At 36.1% G+C, this 24,490-nt stretch overlaps 1 protein-coding gene and 1 pseudogene across 2 annotated transcripts in view; one reads left to right on the top strand and one right to left on the bottom strand.

The window, feature by feature from the left end:
• Positions 1-24,490, top strand: part of DNAH7 (dynein axonemal heavy chain 7) — a 226,978-nt gene that overhangs the window by 42,680 nt on the left and 159,808 nt on the right. For both annotated transcript variants that reach the window (XM_090282024.1, XM_090282032.1), the window contains 7 exons: positions 1,254-1,381; positions 3,825-3,903; positions 8,732-8,956; positions 11,306-11,452; positions 13,649-14,334; positions 16,520-16,706; positions 22,584-22,777. In XM_090282024.1, the coding sequence (XP_090138150.1) occupies positions 1,254-1,381; positions 3,825-3,903; positions 8,732-8,956; positions 11,306-11,452; positions 13,649-14,334; positions 16,520-16,706; positions 22,584-22,777 (1,646 nt within the window). The remainder of the gene's footprint in view (positions 1-1,253; positions 1,382-3,824; positions 3,904-8,731; positions 8,957-11,305; positions 11,453-13,648; positions 14,335-16,519; positions 16,707-22,583; positions 22,778-24,490) is intronic.
• Positions 463-756, bottom strand: LOC150022427 (protein mago nashi homolog pseudogene; annotated as a pseudogene).

Raw genomic sequence — 24,490 nt, 5'->3', positions numbered from 1 at the left:
AGGCTTTCCATTTGCCAAGCATTGTGGTAAGCCCTAGACACTTGGAGGGAGACAAAACAGACATGGTTCTTGTTCTCCTAGAGCTGAAAGTCTAACTACAAGTCTGCCCTAACTTGTTAGGTACTTTAATTTGATGTCTCAAAAATTCCAAGAAGTTAATTTTTTTCTTTAGTGTTTATAAATTCTTTGGAAAATATGGTAATTATATCAAAATATGGTTACTTCTGTTTAGTAGGAGACTGGCAAATTAAAATTTTCTCCTTTTGTCCTTTTTAATAGTTTCTAAACTTTATACCATTAACATGTTACTTTTGTCCTGTTTACATATTTTATTTTCACTTTGCATACAAAAAATTTGTTTGCCTCACATTCATAAAAATCCCAATATTGTAAATGACAAATAAACCCTCTCTTATCCTTACCTTAATTAAACATAAAAATAGTTTCAAAAAACCATATAATTTAGATTGGTTTAATCTTGAAATGTAATCCAATAAGACTAAAAACTCAACATTTCAAGTTCTGTAGTGAATAGTAAAATACTCGAAGTCCTTCAGGATCCTTTGATCGATTTACATCAATAAGAGAACCTACTTTTGATGAAGTAATCTCCAATTAAAATTTCAAGCTCCTCTCGGCTAGCCCTGTCAGAGGGAGGCCACAAGCATCATCTTCCTTTGCAATTTTACTGTCATCAATAATTCTCTTCAGTTCTTTCATTATACTCCTGTGCACATCAGCCTCTTCTCTAATCATGACATCATTTTTGTAATTACTGTTGTTGGCATATCTAAGCTTTCCATCCAGCTGAAATTGAATTCCAGAAACTCGTGTCCGAACTTGCCCTCGTGCCCTACATAGTAATGCAGGTGGAAATTACTGGCTATGGCCCATTTTTGTTCCCAGTAAGCCCACTGAAGATAAATGTGTTTCTTTGTGTACAGAGCAAATATAACATTTAAATCCCATACTATTTAACAATAACTCAATTTTCCAGAGTTTTTATGCATATATTCATTATTGTCCTGAAACAGAATTGGCTTCCAAGATAACGAACACTTCAAGGAGATTTATTTAGAAGATAGTTATAAAAACAAATGAGTATTTAGAAAACCTGTCTACACCATATTAAAAAAGAAACCTTCAGTCTTATTAAATAACACACACAAAACTTAATATTATAAGAAAGGCAAAATTGTGGAATCTTATTTTTTCATGTTTATTAAAGTAATATTTGTTACTTAACATTGTAGACTGTTCGTTTAGGAATGTTTGAAATGCATTGTGAGGAATTAATCAGAGCTTTGGTGAAACGAGCAGACATTATTTGTGGAAAATTAATAGCTAAAATGATCAGAGATCATCAAGAATTAAATACAAGGTATTTATGTGATATTAATTATATTTTTATTGGGGGGGTGATATGAAATAGAATCAACTGTCCTTCAACTAAAGGAATGGATTAGGGCAGTATCATAAATGACCCAAAAGAACAGATAATGCCAAACTTATTTCTATTTGGCTTTAAGTGTTACTTGGTGATTGTTAGTATTATTTTTTTCATCACAAATGTGACTTCCCAATTTTTTAAATTAAGACGGTGTTAAAATGTTTTGTGTTTCATTTGCACAAGTGAGGTGGAAATTATCTAAGTTCAGATTTTTAAATCTGTATAATCAATACACAAAGTATGTTTATTCAAAGTGGATTTACACAGTAGTTGTCATGGGACCTAAGGGACACTCACATTTGGAACTTCACCTTGCTGTAATTACTCTTCAAGTCCATAACAACTTTTTGTCTGAACTGAAAACTCGTCTGTTGACTAACCTGAAGATTTTTAGGAAAACTGACCTATTAAGTAAACTGACAGAATGCTAAAGAAGAATACCTGTTTATTTAAGACAGGAAGTATAACTAGTCTTCCAGCAACTGATAGTAGTGTTGCTCTGGTATCCTCTTTTCTGGTATCAGTTACGTACATGGGGGGGAGGGGACAATCAGTTTTTTTTTTTTATAGTTATGATATTAGAGAAAAAATAAATTATTAAAAAGACTATTTCCTTCAGGCTGCAAAGAAACCTGAAGGAAGCTTTATTTGCCTACCATGTGTTAGGCAAAATACTAGATACTGGGACTCTAAATAGATATATAATTGCTGAAGGAAGTTACAGAATTGAAGGGGAAATAAATGTACAAACCAGTAAATTACTACAGTGCACAGTAAGTGCTGTACTGAGCCACAGAAGTAGAACAAAGAAGGAAACAATTTTCTTTCAGGGTAGAGGTTGGGGGAGAGGGGCAAATCAGGGAAGGCTACAAAGAGGAAGTGATGTGTGAATTTATTTTGAAAGAGGAGTTGGAGTTTGCCAGGTGAACAGTGTAGGTGAAATAATTCCAGAAAATATTTATAGAAGGGAATAAGGTATGAAAATGGCTTGGTGTATTCCAAGATCTAAGAGCAATTTGTGTTCCTTTCACAGACACTGTGGGGGATTAGAGGTGAGGGGTAAGTCACTAAGTGAAAGAGGACTTGGCTTTGGGTAGCTTATCTAGGAACCTGAATCATATATGCAGCTTAAAGCACCTTTTCCTTTAAAAGTGCCTGGAAGAATAGTGAAAATATCTTTTACATATAGCTTTTCATGCTGAGTGAAATATATATTTTAATTTCACAGATATTTTCCCTGCCTCTTAACTGCCCTCTGAGCTCAAGCCACTTCCACTTTTCCCTTTTTTCTCCTAATTGTGCCTCTCACTACTCACTGGATGTACAGAGGCCATACCAGGACTATTATAGGGACCATTAGATATGAATGCCACTAACTTTTGTCCCTATATGTCTCAACTCACTTCTCCAGGAACCCATTTATACCTGTCTCCCCACATGCTCAGGGAGCAAGAGTCTGTTACACCATTCAGAGTTCTCCCTACCTGTGAGCTCAACCCCATTGCTTTTAATTCCTGTGGAGCAGAATCCACCAATCATCTCTCTGTATTGAATCTCTCCTTCACTGTGACTCCACCTCTGAAATTTACGAACATGTTCAAAACCCTCTTCCAACCCCCTGCTTTAAACCAACATCATCACTGTGCTCTTCTTTTTTGTGCGATTTATTTTATTTATTTATTTATTCATTTATTTATTTATTTTTGGTTTTTCAATTACAGTTGTCCCATTTTTTCCCCAGTGCTCCCCCGCACCCAGCCCATCCCTTCTCCCACAATCATATCATCACTCTGCTCTTCTGCTCTCCTTCATTTCATGTCCAACTTCTTGAAGAACTGTCTATACAATTTATCTGGACTTCCTTAAGATCCACCACATTTTCTTTTAACCTCACAGTAGGTTCATTGTGTGTACAGACCACAACCTAAATCAGTAGGAAATATTTGCATATTACCAGAAGTTTCTGAGCATACAGGCCCAATTAAACCGTGCCCTCCAAGTAGAGTTAATCATTCCCTTCCTTTGTGCCAGTTTTTCTCATGCCATCTTAACTAACTCTCTGCTAGGGCCCTTACCACTCTGGCTGGAAGTGATTGTCCATGGTTCTGTCTTCCATATGGATTGTGAACTTCTTGAGAACCATTGTTACCTTTCATCCATTTCTGTATCACTTAATATTATAATTGGGAATATAACAGGTGATCATTAAATAGGTATTAAGTAAATGAACACAAATTTGCTTTAAATTCATTAGATGTCATATAGGTAAGATAATCTTACTTTATTTTTCATGTAATGGAACATTCAGTAGTATACAGTAACATATTTAGGGATGAAATTAATTATATAAGGTTGCCTTTGTCTGTTGTTTCAGTTTATGCGATGAATTTGAGAAGATAGCTGAAAAAGCTCTTAGCACTCCTCCAAATACAGCGGAACTAATGGAAATGAAGGTACTGTCTATAAAGTCTTTATCATTGCACATGTATATATTTTCCTTTTTTTCCACAGCTTTTATAATTATTAACATGATAATACAATAACAAATGCCTCCAAAAGTGAAAACAGAGGCTTAAAATACTTTTTTTATACTTAGCTTATCAGACTGCAATTTGGCAATTTAGGCTGGACACTCCTGGATGGTTCTTCTGGCCTCACTTGGATGACTCACTGAACTAGGCCAGCTAGTTCTCAGTTGGATTAACTAGTATAACTATATTTAGCAATTTGACTGTTCCTCTTGTCCTAAATTCCAACAGGCTCACCTGGGCATGTTCATAACTAGGTAGGAGCTCAGAAACTATCTCAATTTTACAAATGCTTCTCAAGTTTCTCCCTGTGTCATATTAGCTAACATCTCATTGGCCAAAGCAAGTCACATGGCCAGAGAGTCAGGGTGAGAGGACACTATAGGTCACAGAAGCTGGGAGAGGTGAAGTACTAAAGCTATGATCTACCAGGAGGTTATTGAGAGCGCTGTTAATTATTACCATGCTAAAGACATAAATCAGAACTGTCTTGGACACCTGAGATAAGTGACCACCTTTCATTTTTCTAATCAACAAATATTTGATCCTTAAGTAACATTTTTATTTCCTACAGGCTATCTTTTATAATATATTAAAATTTTTTGTTGTACTTTGCTGTAATATATTATGTTTTGAGCATAGGACTTATGGTACTCAAAATAGTGGATGTCTCATTTTTCATGCTACTTCTTTCTATGCTTGAAGACTAACTAATGGTGAATAAAATAGTATAAAACAACTAGTTAGTCACTATTTCATTTTATTCCTTTTTCATTCTTATAACATTAAGCTTTTATAGGATCTTAAAAAAAAAAACTTTCTAGCATTCCCAAGATGCAAAATAAAACTCTTTTATTTTTAGATTTTAAAATACTGAAGCAAAACATGTAAAAATTATTCAAACCTTTGTATAGGAAGGAAATTGCAAAAGGAGTTCAAATAATAATACACATTTTAAATTATTCACTGAAACAAAGGTTCGTTAAAATCATTAGAACCAACTCTTACATATCAGCCTCTAACAAAAAGAGTTCTAGTTTTAAGTATATTTTATTGATCATGCTGTTACAGTTGTCCCTTTCCCCCACCCACCTAGTATCCCCCTTCTCTTCAGCAATGCCCCCCTTCGCTTATGTCCAGGGGATGTGTATGTAAGTTCTTTGGCTTCTCCATTTTCTTTACTATTCTTATCATCCCCCTTTCTATTTTGTACCTACCAATTATGCTTCTTGATCTTTGTACCTTCTCCCCCAATCTCCCCCTTCCTCACTGATAACCCTCCATATGATCTCCGTATCTATGATTTTGCTCCTGTTCTAGTTGTTTGCTGTTTGTTTTACTTTTGTTTTTTAGATTCAGTTGTTGATAATTGTGATTTTGTTGTCTTTAATGTCCATAGTTTTGATCTTCTTTTTCTTAAGTAAATCCCTTTAACATTTCCTGTAATAAGGGCTTGGTGATGATTAACTCCTTTAGCTTTACCTTATGTGGGAAGCACTTTATCTGCCCTTCCATTCTAAATGATAGCTTTGATTGATAGTCATTTTGGTTATAAGGTCCTTGCTTTTCATCACTTTGAATATTTCTTTCCAGTCCCTTCTAGCCTACAAAGTTTCTTTTGAGAAATCAGCTGATAGTCTTTGTAGGTAACTTTCTTTTTCCCTTGCTGCTTTCAAGATTCTTCATCTTTTACCTTTGGCATTTTAATTATGTTGTGTCTTGATGTGGTCCTCTTTGGGTCCAACTTATTTGGGACTCTGTGCTTCCTGGACTTGTATGTCTATTTCCTTGGCCAAATTAGGGAAGTTTTTTTCATTATTTTCAAATAAGTTTTCAATTTTTTGCTCTTCCTCTTTCCCTTCTGGCATCCCTATGATTCACATGTTGGCACTTCTGGAGATGTCTCAGAGTCTTCTTATTCTCTCCTCATTTTTTGTTTTTGTTTTTAATTCTTGTTTCTTCATTCTGTACTTGTTGATTGTTCATGTCTTCCTTATGTTTCAATTCATTGATTTGAACCATGGCTTCCTTCCCTCACTATTGGTTCCCTATGGATTTTTTAAAAATTTCACTTAGTGTAGCCTTCATTTCTTCCTGTATGTGTTTGCCATACTCATTGAGCTCTCTGAGCATCCTTATCATCAGTATTTTGAACTCTTCATCTGATAGGTTGGCTATCTCTGTTTCACTTAGTTCTTTTTCTGGAGTTTTGATCTGTTCTTTCATCTGGGCCATTTTTATTTGTCTCCTCAATTTGGCAGCTTCCTTGTGTTTGTTTCTGTATATCAGGTAGATTTGCTTTGACTCCCTGTCTGGATACACCTGTTATGTTGTATGGGGCAGAGACTTCGGCACTCATCAATGTGGGGTGGCATGTTTCACCACTTTGTGGTGCTATATGTGGGGGAGTGATCAGAGAGGGAACAGTGCTGCTTGCTTGGCACTCGCCCCACTTCCAGTCACTTCACCCACTTCCCGTATGCAACTGATGCATCTCTAGCTGTTACCCTGGTGATGGTTCCCAGAGCGGGTGGGTTTGCATATGTTTTAGGACCGTGTGGGCCCTCTAAATGGACTCTTCTGAGAGCCGGGTAGTTTCTTTTGCCACCACCACCCCTATTGGTTTTCACAGTCAGAAGCAATGAGTCTTTATTTTCCCAGTGTTGGAACCCAGTGGTCTGGCCTGCAACTGGGATCACACCCCAGGTGCCCCTCCTGGCTTTTATCTGCCACTCATGAATGTGGGACCACCCATTCCTCTGGCCACTGCCTTGCTGCCACCTGGCTGCCACCACACTGCATCCTCTTTGCCCTGGCTCCCCCTCTCTGCCCCTCCTGCCCATCTGAATGAATATTTCTCCTTTAAATCCTTGGTTGTGAGATTTCCATACAGTTTGGTTTTCTAGCAGTTCTGGTTGTTTTTTTTGTTTGTTTGTTTATAGATTAGTTGTGATCCTTCTTACAGTTGTTTGGGGAAGCGAAGTGTGTCTACCTACACCTCCATTTTGGCCGGAGGTGAAGGAGTTCTATTTTTTAAAATGTTTTTGTATGGGATTAACATTCTTAGTGTGTGAATTTGTGTGTGTGTGTGTGTGTGTAATACACACAGGCCTATATATATTCTCTTTTAGAATATTTGTATATTTTATATGTGTTGTAAGACATCAAGTGATGCTTTGATTATGGGCAATTATAAACATAACGGGAAAGTTTCATAACTGTACATTCTTTTGGAGAAATGGATATTGACTATGAAGAGTCTCATTTACTTACCCTCCTAGTCATTACTGATAATATTTAGGAATTTGGAATTATTTCTTATGAATTTCTATTGTTCATAGTAAACTTAGCCAATAGGATTTATTAACTGCTATTTAAAAGATTTCTGTACCTTAAAAAAGTTCATTGTTGCAAAGGCAAAATAGCTTCTCAATTTATCCATTATAGAAGTTAGTCATTCATTATCAGAAAAGGAAAATAAAAACCCTGCCGTTTAACTATATATAAAGCTGATTAACCAAATCACAAAAATACTATATTTTCAGTTAGACATTTTGTTACCTGTGGAAGCCACCATGGTTTGCTTCTTATTTGTTTGGAATTGCAACATAAAAACATTTAGTCTAATTTAGGTGACATATTAATGAAAGATTTCTTGGCAATGTTACTTGTTTTTTCTTCCTAATTACAAAAATAAAAATTTAAACAATATGGGATTGTGCAAAGTGAAATATAAAAGTTCTTTTTTTATAATTCTTCTCTTTAAGGTAATGATTCTTTATAGTTTACTGTGAATTCTATTTTTTCGAATATGTAATGTTATATATACATTAGAGAGATAGAATAAAGAGAGAGCACCAGAAAGATGAAGATTAGAGATTAAAAAGAGTTTTAAAAACATCAAAAAAGCAGAAGCATTTACTTCATAGACAGTGAGGTGGAGTATAAGATAGGGCAGATGAATGTAGGTAGTTACAGGTAATGGCTAGTTTTCTCATTTTTCAGTCAGGTAGCAAGTTTTCTTCAGCATTTATATTATTAAGATATGTAACTGCAATTTTGATTGAAGTTCTATTGATTTTATAGATTGGAGGAAATTTTACATATTTATATTACATCTTAACATGTTTCTATATTCAGAACTTTTTAAATGTCCTTTAATAAAGTATTATAGTTTTCCTCATCTAGATTTAGCACATTTTTTTGTTAAATTTGCCCTTGGTTATTTTTTAGATTTATAACCGAGGAGAGGGTTGCAACACATTGTCTCTGGCAAGTTTGCAATTTTACATTTGTTTTGGTGTTTTACATTTGACTGATAGTCCCTCTTACCCTCCCAACTAGACTAGAACTTCTTTAAGGTCACTGCAGGTCTGTTTGTTGTCACACGAAATTGCCAGCACCACACACGGTGTCAGACACATCATAGGTACCCAGAAATGCTACTCTGAAAGAATAAATAGTACTCAGATAGCATCTGCTTCGTACTTCCCAGAAACCCATAGCAGTCTTCTCTGGTTTTCCAGTGCTTTCTGTGTGTTGTTTAGTATTTTCTTTACGCCCCCACCCTGCTATTTTAGTAGAGGTGTTTGGGATTGAAGAGACTAAACTGTACTGCCATCATTTATTGTGAACCAAAAGTCTATAGTACTTCTAAGAGGTCTGTACATATTTATGCAGTGTATTTCTTCAGGCTGTTTTTTGACATGAGCTGTTCGTTAAAATGCCATCTGTAAATTTTGTTTCCCCTCAGGCTTATATTCAGAAAGTAGAGACAACTGATATGGTTGAACTGGGACAGAAATTGGTGGATTCTAAAAACTGCCTCGCTTTCCTTATTGAATGTATGAACTTTTCTCCGGCAGATATTAGGCTAAATAATAATGTTTTCCAGTGGTATGGAAGAATGGATGAAATTTTTGATGAACACAGGAAAATTCTTAAAGACAAAACAGAACAATATCAAGAAGGTCTTAAGGTTGGCATCATAGATATTTTAAATTATTTTCTTTTTCCGGAGATGTTTCAGTTTTAACTTCTTATGTAGCATTGTAACTCAACTCTTTCACAGGTCAGACATTTGAGCTTTCTCATACTATAAATCTTAGTAGAAGGTAGTATATATACTGATTGATGTGGTGTCATTTCTTAATTTTTTTTCAAGAGAGAAAACAGCCAAATACATTGCCCACATGTGACCATTCATAAAAAATAGTATTTATCTTATACAGTTCATAGTGAGCGCTCCTTTGAGTTATTTTATTTTTATCACGTAGTGTCAAAGCTCCATTGATGAAATATGCCTTCTCATCTTATAATTGCTGAAACTCACCCAAGTACCATGCCTAGAATCATCTCTCTCTACATTTAATTTACTCTCACCTTTTTTAGAGGCTTAAAATATATTTTAATAAGTTGATGCTGCATTACTGCTCCATTTTTTGTCCTATATATAAGATGGTTCTCCCTGTCCACCTGTCCAGCCTCATCTCCTAACTCTTCCCACTCGTTGCTCTTGACTTTCCAGTAACCCTGAGCAGCCTTCATGTCCCTGCTCTCCCACACCTCTCCTCTCTTGCACATTTTTCCCATTGGCCCTGAAACACGCTTGTGAGCACACATACGAATGCCTGCCTGTCTAGTATATTCCTTTGACTTTCTGAGGAGACCTCTGAGACCCCTGTGCTGCTTCACTTCTTCTCCCACAGCACTTGCAGCACATCTCCTCGGGGCCGATTATCTGATCATTACGTTATGATTTTCAAGTCTCTCTCTCCACTGGAAGATTAGCCCCTTGATAGCAGGGCTGTTTTGTTTTGATCTTTTTTCCATTTACATCCCACGGCCAGTACAATGCGCGACATACAAGAACGCCGTGAGCACGCCATAGCTATGGTCTGAGTAAATGACTTAGTATTTTCGGTCTCATTTTACAAACGAAAAAACGAAGGTTCCCAAAGTGACGAGGCTTGTTCCAAGTCAGCCAGCAGGGACGTCCTTTGAGAGCAAGCCTCGAATCTTCCTACCACACTATAGCAAACACAGTTAATTGTCAGAATGTGTTGTTTGGAGAATAATTCATAGACTTAAACAAACAAAAACACTTCATTTTAAACTGTAGTCTATACTTATGTTTTACATTTACTCCATTTCAGAATTTTTAAAAGCTTGTAGAAAACATCATGAATAATAAATATTAGACACTTAAGTTACTTATAATTGAGTCTTAGAAAATTTTAGGTGGCTCAGAATTATCTATATTTTATTGTAAAATATACTATTCTACAGACTACATAATGCTGATGAAATTTTTTCTCTCATTTTCATTCCCCTGCTGGTCCAAAGCAATCAATTTGCCAGGAAACCAAAGAAAAGAGGACAGAAACCAACCCAGATAATCTATAAAATCTATTTTTGAATAACCTAGATTTGACTTTTACATATTTTATTAAGAACTATTTTTTTAGATGTATTTAATTTGGAATGCCTTACCAATGACAATTTTGTAATAAGCCTTTCTCATTAAAACACAAGCACGCACAGACTTGTTTTATATTGGAAAGCTATAGTTTTTTGGCTTTTATTTACCTTACACATTTCTTGAGAGGCAAACCTATAGGACAAGAAAAATAACCTTGGAGTTCTTTGTTTTAGTATTGCTAATTAAAGAGATATTTGAATATCAGAACACAATTAAAATGTTTTTCCAGTTGTTTGTAAAAATGCCTCAAATATCATTACAGCTCTTAAAAATTGGAGTTTTTTTAGCCCCATACTTGATGATGATGGGCTTTTCCAAGTGCTTATAAATCATTTGTTAGCATAAACTCTTTGTCTAACACATTCTTAATCATTTTATTAAAACTTCTCACATTGATAGCATAAGGGTAAACTTTCTCTAATTTGTCCATCATAGGAATTTTAATCATTAGTTTTAAATCTTACTTTTAAAAATTCTGTATATTTTGAATCCCAGTTATTTTCTAGATTATCCCTTTTTTATATTTTGCCCATATCAAAGTATATTAATAATAATTATGATAGTCCTTACAAATATTTATTTATTTATTGTCGTGTAAAAAATAAAATTTCTATATTGTTTTCCCCCAAGTGGAAATTATTTTATTTTATTTTACTCCCCACCCTCACCCCCTCCCCACAATCACCACACCGTTGTCCATGTCTGAGTTCTTTTTCTTTTTTGACCCATCCCTTCACCCTCTTAACTACACCCCCCCAGAGCTAACAAATATTTACATTTTCTCTTGATGCCCAGGGGTTTTAACTTTCAAACATGTAAGAGCAAACATTGTTTTTATTATACTAGTTACGGTGTGAGCGGTTTGCGGAGGAACTGGAGAGCTATGCTAAGCAGTCAGAAGAGTTTTACTCCTTTGGAGATCTCCAGGATGTACAGCGATACCTGAAAAAGGCTCAAGTGCTGAACGGCAAGTTGGACTTAGCAGCAGAAAAGGTATTGTTCGAAAATTCTTAAGAGGATGAATTAGTTAAAAAAAAAGTATTGAATTTGTGTTGCATGTTCATCTCTAAGAAATAGACTCAAATAAAAGAAGTTTAACTACATTTAATCAGAGAATAATATACATGGCACAGATAGATTTTACAGACAGGCTTCAAGGAATGGCATTGCCATTTTCTATTAAGAGTGATAACACTTCAATGGCCATCATCTTTTATTTGAAGGAGTGAATTTTATCTTCATCTGCTTCTTAACTTATTTTGTGTCATTTAAACATTTGTGTCATGTGATGGCACCTGGTTACTGTTTAGTTTTCTCATCTTCCTAGAAACCAGCCTAGATTTGGTGGCTGTATTTTTAAATTAGGTCAATTATCATCAAGCTACTTTGTTCCCATTATTGCCATTTTAGAAATCAGCTTTCTCATTAGGAGAAGCTGGAAGGGGGAAAAGCCATATTGTTGGTCATGTAAGATGTTTGACATTTTTAATTGTGGTTTTTAATAAAAAGGGGAAATATGAAATCAGACCATATTACAATACTCTACCGTTTTTCTTACATTGAAAGATTTTAGTATCTTATCAGATCAGGTAATTAGTTTATAATAATCACAAATATGTAAACACATGTTGAGAAAAGAGAAATAAACTATTGATTTTATATAACCGATGCCACTGAAATTTTAAGTTACCTGCATAATTTATATAACGAGCTCACGTTTCAATTCTATAGATTTCTCCTCTAAGCCACCCACATCCTCACATATTTCACAACTAAACTAAGATGAAATTACTGCTTTCTTTGCCTCTTCTTATCCTTTTTATTTTCAAGACCCAGCTCCAGTTATATCCTCTCTACAAAGCTCTTGTGGCTGAATGACTTTAGCATGCTCTTTAGCCTCTGAGTGATAGCATTTTTTGTATATACTATTCATTTTACATTGCACAGCTACTGCTCGAAGATGTCTCTTCTCTTGCTTATATTACTATTGAATAATTGCTATATAACTTTTGAGTACCTATGTCCTGTCTCCTCGGCTGGATTACTAACTCCTTGGAGTTTGTACTTTCCAATATAATACTTTTTAAATTTTTTCCACAGTACCTAACACAATGCTGTGTATGTCAAAAGTACTTAGGTTCTTGTTAATTAATAAATAAAGATATATCCTCAGTACATCTGGATGGGCAGAGGCTTCTTTATGTACGTAAATTTATTTTACTGTGTTAAGAACTTAACCAGTCATTGCTGTCTGGAAATTAGAACAGGATAGAGAGACTACTGCTCATTTTTTCTAGATTATACCTAATATAAGTTTAACCTTAGGGCAGCGGTTCTCAACCTGTGGGTCATGACCCCTTTGGGGGTCAAACGACCCTTTCACAGGGGTCGCCTAAGACCATCGGAAAACACATATATAATTACATATTGTGTTTGTGATTAGTCACTCGTCGGCAGCCGTCCGTCTCGAGAGACGATGGTGTAGCTTCTTAAGAGTCTATCTGCACTGCCGAGAATGGCTGTGCAGTCCGACTCGGGAGTGACACGGTATCTGTCTCCTCCCGTGTTGAATCGACATCTTGCGATGACGCTGGAGTGTCCTCTCCAGCGAAGCTGAAGCTACAGAGCCTGGGCAGGGTGATATGGAGGGTCTGCTGTTGCCCATGCAGCAGACCCCCCCTCTCTTCGCAGCTGAAGGGTCCAAGGGAAAGACGGAGTCAATACAGCTTGGCTTCAGGTGCGCCGCAGGAGTTGCCGGTGTTGACTACAATGTCAAACCGCCTTAGGGACTCCGGCTCCGGATTTTCTGTCGGGGTTTACTCCCTTAGCCTTTCCCCTGAAGAGGTATGCCGCAAGGCAGCGGAGGTTTTTTGGAGTCAGAGTTTTCCTTCTCTGATGTGCCCTGACTGGAAGATCGAACCAGCGACACTTAGCTCGCAGGCCGACGCTCAATCCACTGAGCCAAACCAGCCAGGGCTGTGTGATTAGTCACTATGCTTTAGTTATGGTTGGGAGTCACCACAACATGAGGAACTGTATTAAAGGGTCGCGGCATTGGGAAGGTTGAGAACCACTGCCTTAGGGCTTAGTGAGTGTTTTGGGGGTCATATTTGATATGAATATTTTTTAAAGCTTAATTTTGAATATCACTCCCTTTCGGAGTAATAAATTTAATACCTCTTCTTCCAGATTGAGCAGTTTAATGCTGAAGAGGAAGCATTTGATTGGCCACCATCAATATATCCTCAACGCAAAAAAATCCAAGATGGTTTGAACCCCTATCTTCGTCTCTATGAAACTGCTGTTGAATTTAGCAATAAATATAGAGGATGGACAGAAGGACCGTATCACAAGGTGAATCCAGACCAAGTAGAAGCGGATGTGGGAAATTACTGGAGAGGACTCTACAAGCTGGAGAAAACTTTCCATGATTCTCCAAATGCATTGGCAATGACAAAAAAAGTAAGAGCAAAGGTGGAAGATTTCAAGCAGCACATTCCTCTCATTCAAGTGATCTGCAATCCTGGATTGCGCCCCAGGCACTGGGAGGCCATGTCCAAAATTGTTGGTTACCCCCTGCAGCCAGCAGATGACTCCACTGTCTCCCCTTTTCTAGACATGAATCTGGAACAATATTTAGATAGATTTGAAGGTATTAGTGAAGCAGCTAGCAAAGAATATTCTCTCGAAAAGTCCATGGAGAAGATGACTAATGAGTGGGATACAATGGAATTTGTCGTTCTGCCTTATAGAGAATCTGGAACATTTATTTTGTCATCAGTTGATGAAATTCAGATGTTGTTGGATGACCACATTATCAAGACACAGACAATGCGAGGATCTCCTTTCATTAAGCCTTATGAAAAACAAATGAGGTAAAGTGATACATTTATGAAATGTTTACACTATGTTATCGAAATCAACACTGTTTTATTTTGTTACCAAAGTAATCACTTGTATGTAATGTAGAGGTTTTTTTTAATTGATTCTGCATTTTATACTTAATATTTTAAATAGTTCATTGTAAGAAATGATAACCTTCATTGCTTTTGGGAGAGTACTGATTTTTAGCTATCATCTGTATTCGTAAGAAAGGGTAGTGGACAATCAGCCTCTAGATATTCATTTTTATTGCCTACAATTTGATCTTAATATTTGACTCAAAAATAATTTGTGTCTATGAACACAGTGTATAGAATTTATAAACTATGAAATTGAAAATAATGTCATTTTTCAGATATAATAATTAGTTTATTATAGATAATCCCTGTAAGTCTGTTGTAATTTCCACTCATATGCATGAAGGATTGCTATATTAGTGAGAAAGAGTGAAACTGTGATTTTAGTCTGGTTATTTTAAGCATTTAACAGCTGATTAATTTAAACTTTCATCCCATCTGTCAATTTTTTCAATTTTTATAATTTGTATTAAGAAGTTTATATTTTACCTTAAGAAGAGAGTAAATCCAAATTAGACAACTATCTTCAGTATGAACTTGCATGGCAAGGAAAGCCGACTCCTTGGTAGTATCCGCCTTTGGTTATTGATACATTACCCTAAACTTGAGCATGCGCTGGCTTGGTCTCTGTTTCCCTGTCTGACTGCTCTGCCTGCTGCCTAGCTCCCTCCAGTGTGCTCATCAGGACTAATTGTTGGAACACTCTGAAAGTGGTATATCTAGGTTCTGTTTTTAAAGACTACATGCGAGACGGTTAGCCAGTGGGAACATTTTCTGCCAGTCAGGGATTAGATGGAGAAAGAGGGAAGAGCACCAGGAAAAAGCAGAGGCATTCATTTCTTCTTGTGGAAACAGGTTAAACAAATTCATTGACAAACAGTGAAAGGAAAGCATTTTAAGTCATTTGAAAATGCCTGGTGACTTTTAGAACTCCTATTTATATTTCCCGGTTTTAACAATCTAAAATTACCGATCACCACTGTGTAATGTGTAATGTGTTAATGTCCCATTTCTAAGTTCTATTGCTGTTAGTCATTCTTCTTCGTAGCTTTGTTAGCTAGTATAGCATAGTGGTTTAGAGCTGCCTGGGTTCAAATCTGGGTCTATCACTTATTAGTTAGGTGAACTTGAATGTGGTACTTACCTCTCAGTGCCTTAGTCTCCCCATTGGTATAGATGTGAGAATATGAGGATAGAGCAAGTATGTATTGAGACCTTAGAAAGTGCTTGTTAAATCATTAGTTTATGGTGTAACTATAATATTTTTTCTTGAGGAAATCAACTTACTGTTTTTGTTTTTTATATTTAGAAATGAACTGATAACCTATTATAAATTCCAAAGTGCTTCCTCCTCATGAATGTCACACTAACATATTCAGGGTTATGTAGATTTTTCTTCAAACGCCAGTTACATCTTATAAATTGAAATGGTTTTTTTTTCTGGAAATAAAACCTTGATGAGCCCCAATTTGAAAAAAAAAAATAACGTTAAAGGAAATGAATCTTGGATATAACTACTTTTCCTAAGAAGTTCAGAATGCCCTTCATTGTCTCCAAAATCCCATTTTTCAATTTGTGCCCTCTGGCCATGGAATTGGATTGCAGTAAGGTTTATTGTTATGGCGTATGTGGGAACTAGCCTATTTGAGGATAGGTATGTCTTTTTTTTTTTTTTTAAGATTTCTGTTATTTATTTTTAGAGAGGGGGAAGGGAAGGAGAGAGGTAAACATCCTTGTGTGGTTGCCTCTTGTGCGCCCCCAGCTGGAGATCTGGCCTGCAACCCAGGCATGCACCCTGACTGGGAATCGAACCAGCAACCCTTTGGTTCGCAGGTCGGCACTCAATCCACTGAGCCACACCAGCCAGGGCGGCTAGGTATGTCATAACATGTATATCTATGCAAGCATAAATGTCGATGCTATTATTTTAACATAGATTTTGTAAAACAAATCTAGTGATTTATCTTTGAAAGAAGGCAGATGATGGAAATTGGAATAACATTGCATACAAGATTGACAGTCCAGTCATGATTTTGAGTTTAGTCATCTGAAATGCTGTTTGGTTTGCTGTTGACAAGAGCCACTGTGTTTTTCTTCTCAGAGAGTGGGAGGGCAAGCTCCTGCTGCTGCAGGAGATTCTGGATGAATGGCTTAAGGTCCAAGCCACGTGGCTGTATTTGGAGCCCATTTTCAGTTCTCCGGACATTATGTCTCAAATGCCTGAGGAAGGCAGACGATTTACAACTGTGGATAAAACATGGAGAGATATAATGAAAAGTGTCACACAAGTAGGTAAAAATTCCGAGAATGTGATTATTTGATTGAAATGACCTGATTTTTGTTTTTAAAACAATCCAAATAAGCTACTCTCTTTTTCCCATATACATTTCCTTTTCAGATATTATTTTAGACTCGAGGAACAAGGAACATCAAGAGAAAAATAGATATTTTGTCCTAATTACTTCTTTCAGTCCAAATTGAATTGGCATCATTTAGTGACATTTGGGTCTAGTTGTAGTTCTTACCATGTGCTCTGATAAAAAGATCTTGGATTCAGCACTTGATGCTCCATCTATTCTGTGGCCCCTTGTTATAAGCTATACCACCACTGACATGCTGTAGGGACCAAAAAAAAAAAAAAAAAAAGGAGTTGCAAAGATAAATCTAAAGAGCCCCACATATACAAACAAAATGCAATCAATTAATCAACACACAAGTACTGTGCAGGAGAACTTACAATTTTTTTCCTTTTTAAGGTTGAATTTATTAGGGTAACATTGTTCAATAAAATTATGTAGGTTTCAGGTATACAATTCTATACTACATCATCTGTATATTGTATTGTGTGTTCACCATCCAAAGTGTAGTCTCCTTCCAGACCATTTACCCCCCTTTACCCTCTTCTACCTCCCCCACCTCCCTTTCCCTCTGGTAATCACCGTACTTTTATCTGTAGCTAAGAGGGTTTTATTTCTTAATCCTTCACATTTTTTACCCATCTCCCCCCATGTCCCCCTCCACTCTTGACAGCTGTCAGTCTGTTCTCTGTATCTATGAACCTGTTTCTATTTTGTTAATTTTTTTTGTTCATTACATTCCACATATAAATGGAATCACAATTTAAGGAAGGAACTCAATAAAAGCCTGTAACACTGAAAAAGGTATGATTTGTATTCAATTCAAAAGACATCCATTTACTGCCTGCAAAGCATGGTTTCTGTGTTAATGGAAGTTAAGATTAAAATAGAAGAAATGTTAGTTCTTAAATGATATCACTAAATGAATGAAAATTTCTCCATTGGTTTTTTGATCAATTACAATACTGTAGATTAGGAAGTCTATTATCTTAAAATTTTTCTACCCTAAAATAGAAATATGCCTATTTCTCCCAGAGTTCTCTTCCTCCTCTGAGAACACTGGAGCGAGTCGTCACACGTGGTGACAGAGCAGACTTCTAGTTTGAGAAGATATTAACCTCCTCTTTTTATAGGTACCTGAAAATGCTTCTCGGGGTTCTCTCAGCCCCCTCTCTATGATGGGGCCAGTTATTGTCCACCATTTGGAAGTGAAAGAATTGGGTAATCTTTTATCATGTATATTGCACACACCCAAACTTGACCTTTGACTCATCCATACCAGGCAGGAAAAGGCGCTCTTGAATTTTTTCTCCCCAAACCTTTTCCCCACCTCAGTAAATATAAACAACATTCCCCCTATTGCTTAAGCCAAAAACTTAGAAGTGATTATTTTTCTTTACTGTAGTAAATATGATCACATGGCACCAAGCATCTCACCTTATGGAGAGCTGGAAAGCTAAAAACCTCATCTTCCAGACACTGTAGCATCTAAGTTTCCAGAAGGGAATTAGATTTCAACAATTAGATGCACTCATTTGGAATTTGGAAGCCATAAGTGAAATTACAGCCACCTTTTTGCCATTTTAGCTGTTTCTGCTGTCAAGCAAGATGACATGACTTTTTATTTGCCAAGAAGATTTTAATGTCTGGTTACTAGTTTTATGGGTGTTTAGGAGGTGATGATGGTGGCTTCCTGATCCCTGGAATCACAGCCACCACCATGTGTTCATGAATGAAGTGGGCTAGTGGTGGTGGCCTTTTGTCCTAGTTGGGGCAGAGGTATTATAGTAACACTCCTGGGAAGTCAGTTCCACAGTCCAGAAGTCTCCTGGAAGCATGGACCTTCCAATGATTTTGTAATCATTTAATTCCATATGTTAAATCTCTCTTTTTACTAAGAATAAAAATATCAGAGCCTCAAGAATGGGCTTTAGGGTAGTGAAAATCTAGCTCCCATTTGAAAACGGAACACTGGTAGTATCTGGCATGTAGTACTAAAATCACTTGCTTAAGTCATGTTCTGATTCTTCTGGAATGAAGAGTCTATATTATAGGCAATGCTGTGGTGGACCAAGTGGCTGCTGGAATAGGTCAACATAGTAGGAATTTGAAATGCAAGGGGTGTGAGAGGGGCTGAAAGGTTTATAAAACACTGGAGATATTAAAGGAATAAATGGTGTAGTTCAGGGTGTAAACTCTGCTCAAGACATGGTCAAAGGACTAAGGAGCTTCTGTTATTGCCCTCGAAGAGCCTCTGATTTCTCAGAGCAACAAGTTTGACAAGTTTGACATAACCAAAAATGAGCCGCAGGTTCTGATCCAAAAGGCTGTCAAGTTACAATATGATTTAATTCACAGCCTTATCAGCTTTTTGTGAAAGGTGGTTTACTTATTGGCAAAGAGTAGGCTGGTGAAAACTGGGAATGGGCCACCTGGGTGGATCTGACTGCATGCGGATACCTTGACCCTCACACAACAGAGCCTCGTTTGCCAGAAGCCTGAGGAATGTGCAAGGCGATGTACAATAATTGTGCTTGTCAAGTAAGGAGAGAGCCTGTTATATGCAGTAAAACGTGTTGATGTGAGCGGGCTTACCAGAGATTCTGGTTTCAATGTGCTAGTCGAGGAGATGTGAGTGTTTCTGTTTATTTGCCTTTTTGACCAAAACTCGACTTATGTGGTAGCATACTTAAATAAAGTTGAAATGCCAGAATACCCTTGATATGACTTAAGTAAGTCAGAGATTAGTTTATAGATGTTTCTGCAAAATATCCCTGCACCACACAGAAGTAGAAATTATAGTCCAAGTTAAGGGTGGCCTAAGAGAGCAGTAGCAAGGTGATCCTTCCTGTAGGCACACCTTCAGTGACTGTATTAGATTGTTTTTTTTTTAACCTGGCTTAGAAAGGAAGATGATCAGAAGTGCGGATCTACATTGATCATGCTCAGTAGCCAGCAGTTTGGCTGCATGAACAAGAACTTAGAAGAAACAAGATTGAAAGTTTAGTAACAAGGAAGTCTGGGGAATAGGTATAAAGGATCACTGAATAGAATATGAGTATATTTGTTCTCCATGTAAATGTTTAATAAAAGATACCACTTCAACAGAAGGCACTTAATTATATAGTTGACCAGTTGATCTATTCTGTGAATGTCACCCAGCATATGCCAGTGTATACACAATGAGCTATGAATAATCATATTGAGTAATATGAAAAGAATATCAATGATAATATTGTCTAGACTGGGGAACGTTTGAGAGTTAAAGCAATTAGTATTTTTTACAAACTGAGGAACTATGGTAAATATTTTATCTGAAGCATGACAAATTATAAAATACTTATGTTAACTCCACAATAACTGACTGAATGATGTGATTCATTTTCCCACAGATTGGTATCTATCTGCTTCCCTCTTTCTCGTTAAGAGACCGGCCATGGAAGGGAAATACAAAGAGTAGTTTCAAGTACATGTGTGTTCTAGGCACCATATTAGGTGCTTCAAATATTTTATCTAATTTGTCCTCAAAACAACTTTTAGAAAGAGTTCTTATCCCCATTTTAAAGATAAGAAAAGAGAGACTTGGGTTAAGTAAATGACCCAAGGTGACACGGGTAATAAGGAAGAATGTGGGTGAGGAACCAGGCCTGTGCTTTCCTCAATCTCACGCAGTCTTTATTGTGCTTATTCTCACGGGCAGAGAGTGAAGGTAGCTTAGTTTCCAGTCATGAGATGATTTCTTTCATATATATATAAAGTCCACATACAAAGCTACATAGATTATTGACTGTATTTATTTAGAACCAGCATATTTGGCTAAGAGTAATTGAGCTAATCTGGTTAAATAGTTTTGATCTCAGGAATTTAATTTAAAATTTTTACTTGAATGCTGAGTTTCCAGAAGTATTTAATTTGTAACTGTAATAGCTAGGGAAAGAAATATGAACTGTTGTTTTAAATAGCTGAATTTTGTTTTAACTTTCAAATCTCAGATCCAAAATAGCAACATTGCAAGAAATTCTTTGTGACTAAAAACAAATATGGTTAATTTGTGAAAGGAATTTTTCACATTTATTGGCAACCATTCAGCCATTTTTCTCCCCAACAAAGAAAGGCACGTTTTCCAGAAGGTGGCACTCTAAGCACAGCGCTTTGGTTGTTGGATTCAGGAGTACGAAAGGACATTGAGTCCATTATTGAATGAACAGCGCGTTTACATTTTCCCTGAGTCTATGACCTGCTTCTTTTTGTATGTTTAAAAAAAATGTGTATTTAAAACAAACTGTTAGGAAATATAATAACATCTTTCTAAAATTCTGTCTCTTTAAAGATAACTGAATCTAATCATGTTTCATATTTCATATGAACCTCTTTTATTGAGAAAACAGGTATTAACAATAGTTATTTTGCTCTTTGATTTAATTGCTGTGTTTCCAAGTTACATTGTTGTCATTTAAAACAAAGAAAAAAATTATTTTCCTTTTCTGACACATTCAATTAACAAAGACATACTTTGGACACTCCTGCAATGGTATAAAATTTCTGTGTGAAAAAATTTACAGCTGACATTCTTGATTTATCTCTTAGTCATGCCTGAGTACCAAAAATAAATGTAATTAGTTAATTTTTAAATTCTATGTTTAATTTTTAACAATATTCTCTTGACCTAATTTCATATAAATTTTCTAAATGCCCGATTACTTATATTAATAAATGCACTGGTGTTATTCTCACAAGGCTTATTATTTGGCCTGGTAATGAAAACCCCTAGTGTGTTTTAGTTCCCCCTTTAACACCTTTAAGCTTTTTTAGTACATAACTTTTTTCACTTTGTCATTGGTGTCAATGGTGAAAACTGAATTTGAATTGGAAGACTGAGACTTGACCTAGATGACATCAATCATGTGTTAAAGAAAAAGAAAAATTAAAATGAAATTTTATATCTAGATTGCATTTTAATATGTATTTCTAAAGATTTTCATAAACTCAGTGGTTGCTTGTATGGTTATTTTACGAAATTAGCTGTTTGCTTTTTAAAAAATATCAATCCTTAAGTTCAGCCTTTGGTGATAATTCTTATGTTGAATCCCACAGCATAAAGGCAAGCATTTTAAAAAAATACGAGATTGTATTTGAATCACTTTAGAGCAAACAACTCACAGTGACACTTTCATGTGATAGACATTCAGAAATCCATAACTTAAAGGCAGAGCAGTCCTAAACTCTAGACTAGAGTTCAGGAAGAACACAGCTTGAACTTCAGTCTTCAGCAAGCGTGTTATAATGCAGTTCCAAGTTCAGTTCTTTGCCTCATAAGATCTTTATCTAAAACTCCTTGCTCTTCACACCCCAAACCTTACTTTTTTATCTATAGTTCTAAAACGGGGATTGTATTGTTTTATTATTTTTGATAACAATATTCAAAATAATAATTATAATGACATCTTTTAAAGTACACTTCCTCAAAGAATAAAAGACAAACAGATCTCATACTATATTTTGTTCCCTCATCCTTCTTGTGAGTTCAGTGTTGCTTCTCCCGCTCCCAGTCTCAACCCTCTTGCTCACTTTCTGTCTCACACTTCCAACTTAGAATGAGAAATTGTGAACATCACTGAGAATCAAGTCAACATGACTTTTACCTAAATAAAGAAGCATTGATTATATAAGAATACTTTTTAAAAATAAATACTTACTTTAAATTTTGCATCAACTTTGATTAAAGGTATGTAATCTCAATGTAATATGAATATAAAGCTAGTATATAACATTTTTGAGTTGAGTGTTTTTTTCCCCTTCTATTTTTAGGATAAACGTGTTCTGACAGTTGTAACTATTGAGAAAATACTAGAAAGGCTGAAAAAATCTAACGAACTTTTGGAACTCATTCTTAAAGGACTCAATGAATATTTGGAAAAGAAACGTCTCTTCTTCCCCAGGTTCTTTTTCTTGTCTAATGACGAACTTCTTGAGATCCTATCTGAGACTAAAGATCCTACTAGGTAAGTAACTGACATATATAACACATGGCTAAATTTATCTGCTTAAATTTAATTTTTAGAATAAGGTAGAACCTAAATAAATATATAAATAATTGTTTATTTAATAACTTTTTAAAAGACTATTGTGACTATTATCAATAATCAACTTAAGGTAATTATTTAAAACATGAGTGATATCATTGAATGGTATTTTTCCAAGTGTGATGAATCTTGGAGTGAATTTCTTTTTTTTTTTTTTTTTTCTTTTCAAAAGTGATTTTATTTTTTTTTAAGTATATTTTATTGATTATATTGTTACAATAGTTCCATTTTTTCCCCTTTGCTCCCCTCCACCCAGCACCCCCCTTCCCCAACAATCCCCTCCCCCAGTCCATGCCCATGGGTCGTACATACAAGCTCTCCTGCCTCACCCTTTCATATATTCTTCTTCTTCTTTTTTTAAATAATTAATTAATTAGTTAAATATTTTAACAATAAAAAATAACAATCCCTCCCTCTCAGACTTAAGACCCTTTACAATCTTATAAAGGACAATGGACGAAGGTCTCGAACTCCTCTAGCTGCTTCAAGCTGGACATGGTCGTTGTCCTACCTACCCTTGGGTCAAGAAATCCCAAATAAGAGTGGGGGTGTGGAGGGGAGAGTGGCCTTCCCACAAGGGGAAGGATCGTGCAGACTCCAGGTTGGTTGGCTGTCTTTGGACAACAGCATGCTTGGTTTAACAGGCTGGCATCCTTGTTGTATTCTGGGGGCAACAGGGTTAAAGGACATCATTCAATCCGTAACCACTAGATGACAAAAGACAGGTATTAATTTTTCAATGTCCCACATTAGGGAAAAGAAGGGCTTCTTTGGAGGAAGGTATGCCAGGTACATCTCACCTGTCCAAAACCCTTTTGCCCATTATACTTAGTTTGGACTGAGGGAAATATTTTAGGTTTCCCCCCTCTCAGGCCTCTGGGCTCTTTCTGTCCAAGCCATTAGGATAGAAAAGAGAAACCAGTTTTAAAGTGAAGCCCACAGACCACCCCGTTCTTCACCAACCCAGCCACTTAGTTCAGCCAAACCATTGAGTCTCAGGAGGCAGCAATGTAGACAGGATTAAGTGAGGCCTATACGTACAGACAATCACTCAGGCAATGAGATCGTAGGCTTATGCCCTTTGAAAACAGAAAACACATGTTAATTTATGCAACATAACCCACATACAAGTCTCTAAATCTGTAGGACTGTCTTATCGGAAAGACCTCCAGTTGCAAGGCATTTGACATTCTTCTTGCCTCTGGTTCAATTTTGCTCATTTGTTTGTGTTGTTCATTAGTTTCCTGTAACAGGTGATAGCATAAGGTAATTTTCTTTTGTTGCCTGGCTTATTTCGCTAAGTGTAATTCTCTCTAGTTCCAATCATGTTGTTGCAAATGGTAGAAGTTCGTTCTTTCTTTCAGTACTTATTCATTGTCATTTTCCCCCTTTGTACTCGAGTTCCTCTCTGTCTCTTTCTGTTTCTTCATCTTCTTAAAGCAGACCCTTTAGTATCTCTTGCAATACTGGTTTGGTGGAGATGTATTCTTTTAGCCTTCTTTTGTCTTGGAAACTCCTTATTTCACCTTCCATTTTGAATGAGAGCCTTGCTGGGTAGAGTATTCTTGGTTGTAGGCCTTTGTTTTTCATTGCTTGGAATATTTTTTGCCATTCCCTTCTGGCTTGTAGTGT

The sequence above is a fragment of the Furipterus horrens genome, unplaced genomic scaffold (assembly GCF_987537825.1).
Source record: "Furipterus horrens unplaced genomic scaffold, mFurHor1.1.pri manual_scaffold_1, whole genome shotgun sequence".
Lineage (NCBI taxonomy): Eukaryota > Metazoa > Chordata > Mammalia > Chiroptera > Furipteridae > Furipterus > Furipterus horrens.
This window is presented reverse-complemented; position numbering and strand designations above follow the sequence as displayed.